Genomic DNA, 15,517 nt, shown 5'->3' with positions numbered 1-15,517 from the left:
GTTTAATCTGTTCTGTGGAGTGTCAAAGAAGCTTTTCTTCTAACAAGTAATGACTCTTTTTAGGACGTGATTTTCCTTTTTGCTTTTCTAGTGCTTGGTTAAAGGTATCTATAATGGTAGTCTCTTTATTCTTATTTGTGGTACTCTCTTTATTCTTATTTCTATTATGAATTTTTTTTCCCAAAATGTTTATAAAATTAAGTTTGATATGCTTCATAGTTTTGTTGGAAATTTCTTTTGAGTGTGTCTTATATAGAAATTTACAAAGTACATGACCATTAATTCTGCAGGAGGTCTCCACCCCTGTAAAGTTCTCAAGAGAGTTGTCTACACAATACAGTGACTTCAATATACTCTCGTCTTTGAACTCTCAGGTGATAAACCTATTTTATCTCTTTGGAAATCAACATAAAAAATTACTTTCAACTGCTACACTCAATTTAGGACGAGCTTGGATGTCACTATAGTTGTCCTAATCGCAATCCTTTCCAAAATATATTTTCTTTTCTATAAATCTTTTTTTCTTGGAAATTCTTTTCCATGTCCAATGATGAGAATGCAAGCTTGATTTTATTGCTATCTAAGCTTTGATTCTCTTTCATTCTGTATATGTTTTGTTTTAATTAATGCCTAAGTTTTTATTTTTTTTCTTTCTAATTTTTTTGTTGGGAATGTATAAGCCAGTTGATCTAACCTGTTATTATTTTCTGTTTAAAAGCTCTTTGAGAGCTCTGCTCTGATGCATATACCTGCTGTTAAGTCTCTCCTCAGTGCATTGTGTCAACTTTCACATCAATGCATGTCGGGTACTTCAAGCAGTTCAGGACCAACAGCTAGTCAAAAAATTGGAAGCATCAGCTTTTCAGTGGAAAGAATGATCTCCATCCTTGTGAATAATGTTCACAGTATGTAGACCATAACTCTAAACATGATTTGTATGCTGGATGTTATTCAATTCATTCTCTGTTGTATTTTTCCTAAGTAGATACTTTGAGTTGTGATATTTAAGTTCTATTCACTAATTTTGGGTTTTAGGAATATTCATTCTTGATTTTATTATCGAGTGAAGGTGTTAGAATTTTATGTTGTCCTTTTTAACCACAGGAGTTGAACCATTTTGGGATCAAGTAACTTGTCACTTTCTTGAGGTCTCTTTCTTTCTCTTACTGTTTCTTTGGCGTGGCAATGGCAGATTCATTTTCATTTCAGTTGATATTTTGACATGCTCTTTCAGCTAGCTGATAATTCTAATCCACATTTGAAAAACATGGCACTTGATGCACTTGATCAATCTATATCTGCAGTCTTGGGTTCGGAGAGGTTCCAAGACTACAAACAATCCAAGTCTCTTGAAACATCACAGGAAGTGAGACCTTCTACCATTTTTATTGCAAGCTACCCATAATTTATTAAAGGACGACTTATTGTGTGTCCACAATATGCAGATGGAAGTCAACATCGACAAGTTGAGGTCTCTTGAATGTTCAGTCATATCTCCCCTAAAGGTTCTTTATTTTTCTTCTCAAAGTGTAGATGTTCGTGTTGGATCTTTGAAAATTCTTTTGCATGTCTTGGAGGTAACGCTGTTGCTAGTTGGTCAAGTTTTATTGTTATTTCCTTGTTGTTTGTTTGCATGATGCTAATTTATACAAATTCTTTCAGAGGTATGGAGAGAAACTTCATTACAGCTGGCCTAATATACTTGAAATGTTGAGGTTGGCCTTCTTATGCCCTTAATGTATCTCTCTATTGGTAATCCTATGGTTAATCAATGTACCATTGTGTTACTGTAAGGTATGTAGCAGATGTTGCGGAGAAGGATCTTGTTACTCTCGGCTTCCAGGTATACTGATTTAGTTTGCTGCATTTATTGCTCAATGGGGTTATTGGTATATTGAGTTGACTATTAGTACTTCTCTCGTTACTTGTGATCATGATTCTGGAAAGTACACATTATTAATGGTGACAAGACATTGCCTATACTGCTTGTCTGTCTAGGCTCTCTAGTTCCATTTAGCCTAGCAATTTGCCTCCAAATTTTCTCTCTAAACTTGTGAACATTTTAGTTATAATTTTTTTTTCTATTTAGTTTTATTTTTTAAGGAATTATTCTAATAGTTTAGATTAAATATTTTATACCTTCCTTCCATTTATTTTCCTCTTTCACCTTTCAATAAAAATAGACAAGCAAAAACATCACATTACATATTGATATCCCTCTTGGATGGCAACCCAATATGTGACATTCATCTGCAGCACATTATATAACAATTAAAGATCATGAAAGTACAGGCAGAAGTAAAGCGACCAAACCATACCCGCTGTCTAAGAAAGAAACCTATACCTATGCAATTGAGCCTATGTTTTGACATACCTTATATTTTCTACTTCACAAACCTCCTTGATTTCACAAAATTTTGTTTTCTTAAAGTTGCATTCGTTTTATAAAATTCCAGTATGAGGCATAGCTTGTTGGCATTTTGAAAATAATGGATGTACTACATTTAGTTTTTCATTTTTAATCTATGACTACACATAACTTAGGCAAGTTGAATTTATTTAAACTACTAAAAAGGGGTTATGACTTCTACATCTAAAAAAACAAATATCATCATATAAGTTCTTCCTTGATTTGTGTCTCTGTTGGATTTCTTCCTGTGTATTTATTTACAGATATTAGCAGATAAGCATGTTGTTATTTTCTTTAAGCCTTTTTCCCCTGTATCTCCTGTGCACCAAACTTCTATGCACTTCCCCTGACATCATTATCATGATTTTTTTTGTTATATATGGCATTTTCAAGGTATGGATTTGATATTCATATCCTTTATATGGAGCTTTCAAATCATGAATCTAATCTGCCATTTTATCAATGTATGCCTTCTAAGTGTTTCATATGTTTCAATTCTTGTGACGTTTTAATCTACAAAATGCAGTAATGATTTCAAATTATCATTTATTATGAATTTATTCCACAACTCTCATGTTGATTTAATTATAGTTTTGAATCTCCTTTTTTATGCTTCATGCTTATTTTAAGTTTTCTGTAAGACATGCTATAGCTTCACATTTGATCTAGTTATCATATTCTTCCTTTTTAAGAAAGGTTTTAGTGTTATTCTTTCTGTGTAACATTATCATATGTACTAATTTTCCTGATTTTGTTCCTTTCTAGAACCTAAGAGTGATAATGAACGATGGACTGTCCACCTTACCTACAGACTGCCTTCAAGTGTGAGATCCCTTGTTCCAACTTACCTATATGCATACTGCATGCATGCGTATATATGATTTCTTTTATTTTCTTTATTTTTGGATGTTATAGGTGGCTGCAATCCTCGTCTCTTAATTTGAAATTGAGTTTGGCCTAGGCCAAATTAAGACAGTATTATAGCTCATCATAGGTATTCGCCATCCTTAGCTGTCCAAAAATCTACCTGGCCCCACGGTTTTTGTAGTAGAAACCTGCACCATTCAGATGTTAAATCCTGGGTATGAGGAAATGTGTGTGGGATTAACCCTAGCTCAAATTAGAGTAGCATTGATGTTTCTCATACTAGGATGCATGTATGTGTACACTTGTACACAGAAATTCACATATATTTGCTCCTAGTCTGGCTCCTTCTGTCGTTTAATATGTATTAAACATATATTACAGGTGTGTTGATGTGACTGGAGCATACAGTGCTCAGAAGACCGAGTTAAACATAAGCTTGACAGCAGTGGGACTTCTGTGGACTATGACTGATTTCATTGCAAAGGGTCTTCTCAATGGACCTTTTGAAGGAAAGGGTACAGGTTCGTATTCTGTTGTCAAGCCTTCTGTTTTTAACTTTTTGATGTTCTGAAATTATACCAACGTTTCTATTTCAGGTGTCAATTCCATAGTGAAGCAGATAAACAATGAAAAGACGGAGGGTGGAACACATATTTCTAATATTGTGAGAGATAAGGCTTCTTCTATAGATGGTGTTGATTTTGAGAAGCTTCTATTCTCTGTTTTCTCCTTACTTCAAAACCTTGGGGCAGATGAGAGACCAGAGGTACAATATTTTAAATTTCTAATTTGGTTTCACTTTGAAATTTTCTACTTTTTTTTTTTTTTTATACCCAAACGACTTCATGAAAAACATCTTATGTGCTAAGATGGATATTAACAGGGTAATAGGGTAACAGAGAAAAAGAGTAAAAGCTCTTTTTTCTAAACTGAGTGGTCTCTGCCACATCAGCAAGTTTTATTTTCTGTTTTTCTGCTAGATCAGGAAGTTAGGTATCAATTCTGTTAAGCATTCAGTTAGCTCAGTTTATTAGCCAACTGGTTTTCTGTTAGCTGATTAGTTAGGCTATCTTGCATTGCAAGCTTCAACGATGTATATAATCTGATTCTATTAGATTGAGAAATACAAGAAATAAAAACACAAGTTACATTTTTCAGAAAATTTATTATGTTTACTTCTTTAGATATGCAATTCTTTTAGCAGTTAAGTTTCATTGAGAGTACCACTTGTGTGCATATGAATCTCTCTCACTCTCTTTTTCTTGCTGGCCCCTTCTTTTAGATTCTTGGTATCTCTATTTTAGTTTTTGATAAAACTTCCATTACAAAGCCAATTGCTTCCTTGCTGTAAGTTGATATAAGTAGTATTGATGAGAACATTGGTTGAAGGGCAGTCATAAGCAATTTTTAAATAGGACGATGTGAAGATGTTCTTTTCCCCGTTTGGTGTTTTTGATGATTTTTTTTCTTATAAGCTAAGTCTGGCCTGGTGGATGTTTCTTTGAAGTTACCTATTATAGTCGCACTATCCCTGAAGTTTAATTTGTTAGGGGAGATTGTGTGACAGGTTTTATGTCTAACACATCCCTACTCATCAGAACCCTTTGGACTTGCAAGGACAATATACATGCGTATCTTATTTTATGCTGAAATTTAACTTTTATTTACAACAATGTGCATCAAGGGTCTAATACTTTGTCCTGAATCAACTACCCCAAAAACCTAAGCTATTGAGTGAAAAGACATAAATGGTTACATCTAAATCCTAATGTTACCTTTTCTTGTATAGAAGCATGCTAATTGCATAAATGTTGACTTACATTTTTCCCAGGATGATAAAGCTACGGAAATTGACTTTATTGAAAATTTGGAACATCTCAATTATTGTTTCTATTTTTTTTTTTTTTTATCTCAGGGAATTAGAATGCTGTTGTTGTTAGATGTTGTGTTTGTTGCCACGACCATGAATCATCAGAAGTATCATGAATATTTATAATTTTTTTATCCCATGCATTTATAGAAAGGTTAACAGAGTTCTTTGACAGGAAGTAAGAGGGTGGGAAACAAGAATTTAAGGTTTAGAGGGTCTGTGCATAAGGGAGATTTGCAGACAACCTGAGTGTCATTCGGAGCTGTGAATATTCTGAGTGATTAATTTTCTGATTTTGATGGGTTTATCTTAAGGAAAGGAACAACTATTGTTGAATTTTCGGTGCTGTCTCCCACAAAAAATGCTAGTGTTGCATAGAAAATTAAAGAAATCACAATAAAATAGCTGAAACCTAGGGATTATTCCTATTGTCTCTTGTACTTCATAACTTGGTTTTGTTATATAACCAAGAAGAGATCATTAATCATTACATAATCTTCTCCCTAAATAGTGTTACAACATGCAACCATTTAAATAGACCTTCAAGAATCCATTGCTCTATACTAATACTATAACAATTAGGGAAATTTGGACAATAAAACAAAACTTGTTAACTCCTAAATAAAATTGCTCTCTAGTATTGCTACCTGATGTTAAAGCTTTCTGGAACTGAAAATTTTGTTTTTTAGGTGAGGAATTCCTCAGTCAGGACACTGTTCCAAACTTTAGGAACTCATGGACAAAAGCTTTCAAAGAACTTGTGGGAAGATTGTCTTTGGAATTATGTATTTCCTACATTGGACCGTGCTTCTCATATGGTAAAGCTGAAACTACTGGAAGTTGAAATGAAGACTTATTTTCATTGTAAGCTGATGGACATTGAATATGATTTTTGATAAGTAGGCTGCTACCTCTTCAAAAGATGAATGGCAAGGGAAAGAGCTTGGAACTCGAGGAGGAAAAGCAGTTCACATGCTCATACATCACAGGTATTTGCAATTGACTCTACTACTCGTTTTCTAGCCTCAGTGATATACTTGTTAGAGAAGATGGGGAGAATGAACGGTGGAGAAAAAAGTGAGGGTAGACTAGACCTCACTGAAAATAGTCTCGAACATTGTCGTAATGCTGATCCCTGAAGTCCTGATCTTGTATATTATACTACATTTCTTGTTTTCCATAATGAAATTGATAAGAAATAAATTATATGAATGATAATTTCATAGTATGAAGAAATTATGGTACTTGAACCCGTAGTATGGAAACATGAAAGACTTCCTATTTTCATAATCCAACAACTCTTATCTAAATTTTCCCATATTTGGTGACATTCTTCCTTGAGCTGGACCTTACATAAGCTTTCCACTTCTTTTGAATAAAGTCAGTAAACTAAACCTGTTAAATTGAAGACTTAAACTCTGCCAAAACAAGTTCTATCTACTTGTAGGAGCTTTAAGAACAATTAGCAATAAACTAACAAACTCAATAAAGAAATTGTAGAAATCAAGAAATAACAACTTAACAATCTTGATCGACCACAACTTTCAATGAAATCAATGATGATGGCCCATGTGTTAAAGCACAAGAAAGACAAGGTATAATATGATTTTTGATCCACAGAAACCAGCATAGAAATTAAGAGGAGGGTAAAACAGATATAATAACACGGGGTATTGGGAGATTGAAAAGTTTAAGAAGTATCTCTGAAACGGTTAATATATCGCTGACATCTATGCCTTTCCTTATGTTTAAGTAACTCCAACTATTTTGCACTGTAATTAACTACTTCATTAATCACCTAACACTTTCCAATATATCGCTGATATATGGGTACATTCAAATGAATTTTGCAGTCGTAACACGGCTCAGAAGCAGTGGGATGAAACTCTTGTGCTTGTTTTTGGTGGAATAGCACGTATATTACGGATGTTCTTCCCCTTTTTCACAAGCTTAAGTAACTTTTGGTCTGGTGGGTTCACTATTAAAAGATGATGTATCTGGTATTTTCATTTGGTGTAATTTACAAGCAGTCCTGATTTAATTTTGTTTTATGTAGGCTGGGAATCATTACTTCAATATGTTGAAAATAGCATTTTAAATGGTAGTAAAGAGGTTGCACTTGCAGCAATAAATTGTTTGCAGACAACTGTTATTTCCCACTCATCTAAGGTAGGGATAGATTTGAATTAGAGCTGATCTTCTGTTTGTAGATGAAGAATACGTAGCTGAATTTATTGTCAACCATCTTTAACTCTAGCCATGTCTATTTCTAGACTCTGTTTGAATATATTCATTCCTCTAAATAGATTTCTAGGAGTAGAAAATAAGTGGGAAAAATGAAAAGAATTTCTCCAAAAGCTAAAATTGGCTTCTGTGGAAGATAATTTGTACAAATTATTTCATAGCTTATCCAGAAGTTAATTTTAACTTATGCATAATCTGATTTTAGCTTATAGAGTTGTTTCTTTCACTTTTCTTATTTTCTTTTCCTGTAAGTGCTTCTGGAGAGGTTTGTCCAAATAAACTTTTAACCAGTTATCAAACATAAAAATCAATAAAGCTGAAGTAGTTGAATTGAAAATACTCATTTAAGTACTGACAGAAGTTTGTGAATTAGGGAAATATGCCAATGCCTTACCTTATTTCAGTAATTGATGTTTACGAGCTTGTTCTGAGAAAGCCTTCTAGTTACCATGGCAGTGCTGCTGATAAGGTGACGCAGGAGATTTTGCATGGTCTTGGTAATGTATTGATTTTCATTTAATTAAGATTTAATGTTTTTGTCTACGTTGCTTATGAATTAAGTCATTCTATTAGGTTTCTATTTTGTATCATACGCCCACAGTCAAGTAGCTTTAGATAGTATTATTCATATAAGACTTATTTTAATTTATATTTTGATCATCTATCAGGAGAGTTGTATGTGCAGGCTCAAGGACTGTTCAATGATGTTGTATACACACAATTGATATCAATCATAGATTTGGCCGTGAAGCAAGCCATGTTAACTAATGATAACTTTGAAATGGAATTTGTGAGTCCATTTTCTATTAACTTTATTAATATTGCTTAATTGCTTTTTCTTATTCATTTGTAAGTTGGAACCTAGAACTGTTATTATTATCTTCATTTGTTTTTCCAACAAAACTGGGAAATATGAGACAAGCAAATATGCTTGAGGGGGCTCAGCAGCGTTCATGAAATAGATGTCTGACCTCATAAAATATTGGCTGCATCTATCATTTGTCTACCCATAGATGTCTGACCTCATAAAATATTGTATGACGAGCTGTTCATGAATTTGATGACGTGGACAGTTTGCATAGGGTCTCTTAAACCTCTCCCCATTTTCGCACAGACAATAAAAATATTGTCTGTCTAATGCCACAAATCTCTTTGTGGATAGATGTATTGTCTGCATAGGGAAGAATTTCTCCAGAAATAGCGTCTTGGGGTTTTCCCGGCTAGTAACTGACCCTAGTGGAAGGTAATATATAGCCAGTATTTAGCAGCATCTTGCAAGGAGAAAGGAAAAATGCTTTGAGCTTTATGTGCTCCTCGGTACCTATAGATGGTCTCATGGTGGTGCACACAATGTGAAATTCCTTGAGATGCTTTTGTGGATTTTCACCTGCAAGGCCATAAAACTTTTGCAAAAGATGAATTAAATCAGATTTTAATTCACATTGTACATCCAAATTAGGATATTGGATGCACAAAATTTGAATTGAAACATTGGGTGCAACTAATTCCCTCAAAGTCCTTACGTTTATGTTTCTTTCACTATTAGATGAAGAACATGTATCTGACCATATGACAATTGGTGTGTCTAACGCTATGCTAGATGTTCTATCAGTAGAACAGTGATGCAAAGTTTTTTAGTGTCTAACTCGTCTATGGTATATATGCTCTTAAAATGGAAATCTATCACCTGAATTTGCTGCTCTTTTCGTACACTAGATGCTGATGTATAGACAGTTTAATCTGATTATCTATGACTCACTTAAATGTAAAATTGCTACTAAAATTTAATAGTTAAAAATCTCCAAGAACAAATTATTAGTTAAGAACAAGATTACAAATTAAAACAATGAATTGCGGACAAAAGGAAGAAAATTTGAAAGTGAAATTCAAATTGAATTCTCCGACAAAACCAAATTTGATCATTGTTGTTTCTATGATCAAATTCAGTATCGTAGGGCATCTACTGTATTCACAATTCGAGTTTTAAAAAGTTCCAATACTGCCCAATATATTAGGTCCGCCAAACTACTAAAACACAAAGCTCAAAATCTAGCTTCTACTGTTGAATATTCTCTTATGAAATTTACCTGCTAGCATTTTAAAGGTGGTTATGAAATCTGTTAGAATGTAATCAGCTGTAACAGATTTCTAGGAAATTAACTGTTACATAATCTGAGAAATTAGGATGATTGATTCCTAATTATTAAGTGTTTTTATTATAATTGATTCTGTAAAACAGTATAAATACATACTATGTGGTCTGCATTAGACACACAATACATTCAGAACATATACAATTTTATAAAATTCTTGACTAAGGAATCAAAGTTCAACCGATGCAGATCAAGATAAATAATTTTCTCTGTTAAGCCATTCTAGTCTAGAAAGAGAAAACACTAGTCTAGAAGCCATTCTAAATGGAAAACAATTAAGAGGACCTCCAACAAGGAGAGAAAAGGGGACTACACTCTAACCCACAACCAAGACAAGTTTGGAAACTCAAAAATAACGGTTGAAACATAGAGTAGAGGAGTCAGTGAGTTCACTAGAAGAATCACAGTGTTGTTCAAGTCATTGAAGGCTGGCAACTAGAGCATACACACCTGATTGAACTGCATAGAAGAACGGAACAGGCAGAGGTTGTTGCCACAGTGATCAACACAGTTGTTCGTCACCTAATGAGGCGCACCAGATCTGGTAGTTGCAGTGATGCTGACAGTGGCTGGTGGCTGCAGATGGCAGTGAACATCACCGGATAAAGACAAGCATAGCGAGATCAGACACTCTGTGATACAATGTAGCGAATAATGGATTTGGAGGAGAATAAACCTTGAGCGATCTCTCAGATGTTCTATTAAATAGAGAATAACATATAAGTCCGAAGTACAAAAGGATGATTGACAGGTTACAGCAAAAAACAGCTTTACAAAGTTTTCTAGAAAATAATAATAGATTTCTTCTAACAGTAGTATAATTTCCGTTTTTAGTAGAAACTTTCGTAATGTTATGTTTCATTTTTCTAGGGGAATGTCCCACCAGTGCTACGGACTATACTGGAAATCTTGCCACTGTTACGTCCAACAGAGCACATTTGTTCTATGTGGTCCCTTCTTCTTCGAGAGTTTCTTCAGTATCTTCCTAGGCAGGATTCTCATTTACATAATGAGGATGGTAAAATAGATCAAGCAAGAGGTTCTGACCTTATTTTAGTTATGGAACTATCAGGTTGTATCTATGCTAGTTTTGAGTTTTTTCCTTTAAGTTTGAAATTTATGCTTGTGTTTGCAGATTATCAGATTAAACATGATGCACCAAATGGTGCTACTCCAATATCACACAATGAAGTAGCAGCACCAAATGCCATTCCAAGTTACATATTTGCAGAAAGGCTAGTTCCAGTGCTAGTAGATCTATTCTTGCAAGCACCTGCAGTTCAAAAGCATATTATGTACCCTGAAATTATTCAAAGTCTTGGAAGGTAGTAATTGCTCTTATCTATTGTTTTTTTTTTTCTGCTCACTGTTATTGGGTAGGATGGGGGATAACTCGCAAAAGGGTGCTGAGATTTTCTTCAAAAAAATAATTTAGTTAGAGATATTTGCACACTGTTGCCAGAAAATGATGAGAACCCGTTTCCCTGGAGAGTGAACTCAAGCTTTTATAGGTTATGATTGCTACAGAAACGGGAACTTTGAAAATGTTTAAATTGGAAACTGGGGAAAAGAGAAAAGACTTTGAATGCATGCTTGAGATGAATGCTACTCTTGTGGGCCCCTTGAAGTTCTTTTCACCGGTAGGAATTCTCTTTTTTTTTTCTTTTATAAAATATAAGGAGCGGATTCTAATAAATGACAATAAGGAAATGCGGCAATACAATATATTCTAATAATTACATATACTAAATGAGGAAACTAATCCTAAAAGGTAATCTAAAATATTGAGATATAATTATGATATTTTTCAATATATTGTTTGTGGAGGACTGACTCCTGCATTCTTTTCGGGAAGATGTGTGGTTACGTTGAAGATGATTGTCACTTAGATTCATGTAAGGGAAATATCTACTGGTGTTCTCCTTATTTACTTTGCCAGCTTCGGTAACCAACTGACCAACATCTTTACTAAGTCTCTCTAGGGTGTCTTATATTGATGAAATTTGTAATAAGCTTGTCTAATATGATACATATGCTCCAACTTGACGGGAGAGTTAGAAATATGATTTGATTACATTAAGTAAAAAAAAAAAATATGTTAGGGTATTTCCCAGTATCAGATATTGATTTTTTTTCTGACTATTGAATCTCTTTTCATTATAAATAAGAATATTAATGTACCCAACACACTTGGATTTCGTTATATTCTTTCTCAATTTCTCTCTTCTCAACATGGTACTAGAGTGATACCATCCTTGGTAACCTGTTTTTTCACTAATCCTTTCAACAAACTCATTAAGTCAAAATATGTTAAATGTTATCCTTGTGTAAAACTAATACATAGTGCAACAGAAAATTTGACAATATTGAGTAATGAAACCTTTTACAAATTCTCAAATAACCATTCTATTTACGAGTAATATATGTTAAAATGTTATTGTTAATATCTCACATTGACTAGAAACATGGTAAATGTTGTCTCTGTGAGGTTGGACAGTCCTCACTTATAAGTTAGTTTTTAGGTTCAGCTTAACTTTATGCTCAAATTCTAAAATGGTATCATGGTCTAATCTGAATTTGTTATTGGTTGCCTATATTTGTCTAAGCTCCAAACGTGTATACCTAGGTAGGGTGGTGTTGTTGGGCCCACATTTGTATGTTGTGAGAGGATGTGATTAGATAACATATCAACTAGAGATATGGCCAATGTAGTCTTTCTAAGTTTTGGACAAAGCTCATCTTACAAATTAACTTTATAAGATTGAGTTCAGTATCAAACTCAAATACCAAGAGTATTTGTAATTTGCATTCCAAGTGAAAAATGTTTTTGGTTGTTTTACTCACTTAACTCTTCTATTTCCGTTGTCAACGTGAGGAGGAAAGGACTGAAAAAAAAGGTAAAAGTTGATAATTTGAAATTAAATTATGAAAGATTTTATTTTTTTATGAGTGAGAAAGACAAGAGGAAATACATTAAAGTTCACTCACCAACAACTTTTGAGGATACCCCTCCTAATCTTTACTCTTGGAATTGACCAATGTAAACTCTTCACCATTTGGTCAGCTCATTTTTTATGCAATAAAATATGCAACCCTAATGGATTGAAGATATCCACCTCTTTATATACTTACATATTCCCCTTTTCTCTATAGAATCATGAGTATTCTTCTGCAATAATATTATGTTAATTTTTCAGATGTATGACAACAAGAAGAGATAGTCCTGATAGTGCACTTTGGAGATTAGCTGTCGAAGCGTTCAACCGTCTTCTTATTGATTACGTCACCAATTTAACCAATGGAGGTTCAGATTCAAGTACTAGTAAATCTGTCAGAACAAGAATATGGAAGGAGATTGCGGATGTTTATGAAATATTCCTAATTGGATATTGTGGACGAGCTCTTCCTTCAAATTCCCTCTCAGCTGTGGTGCTAGAGGCTGATGAGTCCCTTGAGATGTCCATCTTAAATGTTCTTGGTGACACAGTCCTTAAGTTGCCAGTTGACACACCTACGGATGTAAGTTCTCCACCAATATATAAGATACTTTAGTATTAAGAAGTTCAATAACAATAGTTTGATATTTAACTATACATGGCGCTAGAAGAAAAAATAATTTCATCGTTTATAGTTTTCACCCAACTGTTAGGCCCCCTATTAAGGTGTACATTGGGAAGGGTGACAAGAGGATCATGGAAACAACTCACCAAAGCAATGGTGTTATCTTTTAGAAAAATCAACTACAGGGATAACATGATGTCTACAAAGCAGAGAGAGAGGTTAGGAAAGGGAGTAAATTTGAAACTCAAGATTCTAGGGAGGTACACAATTCCAAAACGAGTATTTCGTAGGAAGATTACATATAGTGTCTTATTTTTTCTGTTTTTATACAGATGAATACGGTTTTAAGAACCAGTCCATTGATTCATAAGTATGCATCAGTTTCTTTTAGGTTCCCCATCACTTACCCATATCTTCAAAGTAAATATAATTTATCTCTGCGATGATATGGTATACTTACACTTTAAATTTATCGGGAAAGAACCGCATTGCTAACTTTTGTGTCATAAAACACAAAGTTATGAAAAATGGATTGAAATAAAATCGATGCAGAAAATTGGTTACCACAAATGAAAAATAAAAATAGTTAAAATTATTTGTAATTTTCATTTATTTACTGTGGTGGCCATATCACTAATTGATATAAAATATTTAATACATTCTTGGCGTTGAAGACTAGACATCTCAAAGTCTAAGATTAGATATTTGCAAGTGGTCTAATAACGACCTAAGATATTTTTATACATTTATAAATTCATCAACAATTCTTAGGATAGACTTTGATACTTTGAGTAGATGGACCGAAAAACACTTTTGTTTTCCAATCTATTTACTCTAGTAGATGCAATTTTAGAATTTGACTATTGACCTAATTCAAACAATATAAAATCAGCTTCTAAGTTAAGGATTATCTTCCACATATTTAGAGTTCTTACATTTTGCTTATTAGAGCTAGCTCTTTAACGACTGCTCATCGCTTCTTATGCATGACTTCTTTGAGTAATAATTAATTCGGATTATTGATAATTTTTTCCCTGAACTAAAGTTGTGTGCTTATTTTTCTGCAAAAGTCACCCAATTGGACTTGTTTTCAGCTTTTCTTGCACTCCAGATTAAGTACAGTTGAACATTTAACTTTTTCCTTTTATTCATCATGGAAGGGGAATGAGAAGAGATTTTGAATATTTATACTAATAGTAGGCTCTTAATCCTAATTAAATAAGAAATAAATTGTGAAATATGAAATAGGGAAACTAATCAAAAGAGATAAACTTAGACACTCTAAGATATTCTAGATAAATTATATACTATTGGTTGCTTTTCATATGTTCTAACAACGTGCATGTTTTTAGATTCTGCTGCGACTGGTCTCCACATTGGACCGATGTGCATCACGCACATGCTCATTACCTGTTGAGACTGTAGAGCTTATGCCTCCTCACTGCAGCAGATTTTCTTTGACTTGTTTACAAAAGTTGTTTTCTTTGAGCAGGTGCTATCCTTTGAAAGCTTGTTTAATTCGTATTAGATTTTTTTTCTGTAAATAATGTCCAAATTCTGAGTGTAAATCATCTTAGACTTGATGTCATTTATGTCTTTATGTGAGATGGTGTACTTGTCATGGATGCTTCTAGTAATCTACCTTCATCATGCATTTTTGTATACAGTTGCCTGCCTTCTCTGGACATTCTTTTCTAATGAATTCATGATTTATAGTCTCATCAGAAGAAAAGTATTCTGAATTATTTGGGTGCCTGATTACTAACTCCTGCTGTATCATTGTAATAGAGACCTGAATAAAGGCACTATTTGATTCCTAAAATTTCTTTGATCTCAACTCCTTATTTTTCCTTCTCTTTGCATTTTAGTTTTTACTAAATATATTATCTTCATATGCTGACCAATTGATATACTGTTTTGTTAGTTATTCTAATGAAGTCAATTGGAATATGACAAGATCCGAAGTCAGCAAAATCTCAATTACGATGCTCATGACCAGATGTGAATACATCTTGGGCAGGTTTCTGACAGATGAAAATGTCTTAGGTGTGCTTTTGTTATGAAAGATAATCAACATCCTATGGAATTTTCATTTCATCTACCACTTTTTGCCTACTTAAATATTTTCTTTTCCCTGCAGGTGACTGTCCATTACCAAAAGCAAGACTTGAAGAAATTATTTATGTTCTCCGAGAACTGGCACATGTTGTAATTCATCCAGATGCAGCATCTGTTCTCCCTATACACCCCTTGTTGAGAACTGGCCTAGCAGAGGACAAGGAGAAGCACAACAACCGACCCCATTTGTTTGTGTTGTTACCTTCCTTTTGTGAGCTTGTTACATCAAGGTAAAGTAACTATAAACTTGAGTTACGATGCTTTATATTTAGCGTGCAAATTTGTGGAATCTTT

At 33.7% G+C, this 15,517-nt stretch overlaps 1 protein-coding gene across 2 annotated transcripts in view; it reads left to right on the top strand.

Annotated features, from left to right (window-relative positions):
• The window catches only part of LOC114190201 (protein MON2 homolog), a 32,693-nt gene that overhangs the window by 15,708 nt on the left and 1,468 nt on the right, over positions 1–15,517 (top strand). For both annotated transcript variants that reach the window (XM_028078996.1, XM_028078997.1), the window contains 22 exons: positions 291–374; positions 719–905; positions 1,105–1,148; positions 1,235–1,366; positions 1,446–1,577; positions 1,663–1,715; positions 1,795–1,843; positions 3,176–3,234; positions 3,659–3,798; positions 3,874–4,043; positions 5,837–5,965; positions 6,051–6,136; positions 7,001–7,116; positions 7,204–7,316; positions 7,765–7,888; positions 8,060–8,181; positions 10,415–10,583; positions 10,680–10,869; positions 12,742–13,063; positions 14,458–14,597; positions 15,030–15,151; positions 15,246–15,453. In XM_028078996.1, the coding sequence (XP_027934797.1) occupies positions 291–374; positions 719–905; positions 1,105–1,148; positions 1,235–1,366; positions 1,446–1,577; positions 1,663–1,715; positions 1,795–1,843; positions 3,176–3,234; positions 3,659–3,798; positions 3,874–4,043; positions 5,837–5,965; positions 6,051–6,136; positions 7,001–7,116; positions 7,204–7,316; positions 7,765–7,888; positions 8,060–8,181; positions 10,415–10,583; positions 10,680–10,869; positions 12,742–13,063; positions 14,458–14,597; positions 15,030–15,151; positions 15,246–15,453 (2,891 nt within the window). The remainder of the gene's footprint in view (positions 1–290; positions 375–718; positions 906–1,104; positions 1,149–1,234; positions 1,367–1,445; positions 1,578–1,662; positions 1,716–1,794; positions 1,844–3,175; positions 3,235–3,658; positions 3,799–3,873; positions 4,044–5,836; positions 5,966–6,050; positions 6,137–7,000; positions 7,117–7,203; positions 7,317–7,764; positions 7,889–8,059; positions 8,182–10,414; positions 10,584–10,679; positions 10,870–12,741; positions 13,064–14,457; positions 14,598–15,029; positions 15,152–15,245; positions 15,454–15,517) is intronic.

Source organism: Vigna unguiculata, chromosome 7 (genome assembly GCF_004118075.2).
Source record: "Vigna unguiculata cultivar IT97K-499-35 chromosome 7, ASM411807v1, whole genome shotgun sequence".
Taxonomy (NCBI): domain Eukaryota; kingdom Viridiplantae; phylum Streptophyta; class Magnoliopsida; order Fabales; family Fabaceae; genus Vigna; species Vigna unguiculata.
The sequence above is the reverse complement of the archived record's forward strand: the minus strand, read 5'-3'. Positions and strand labels throughout refer to the sequence as shown.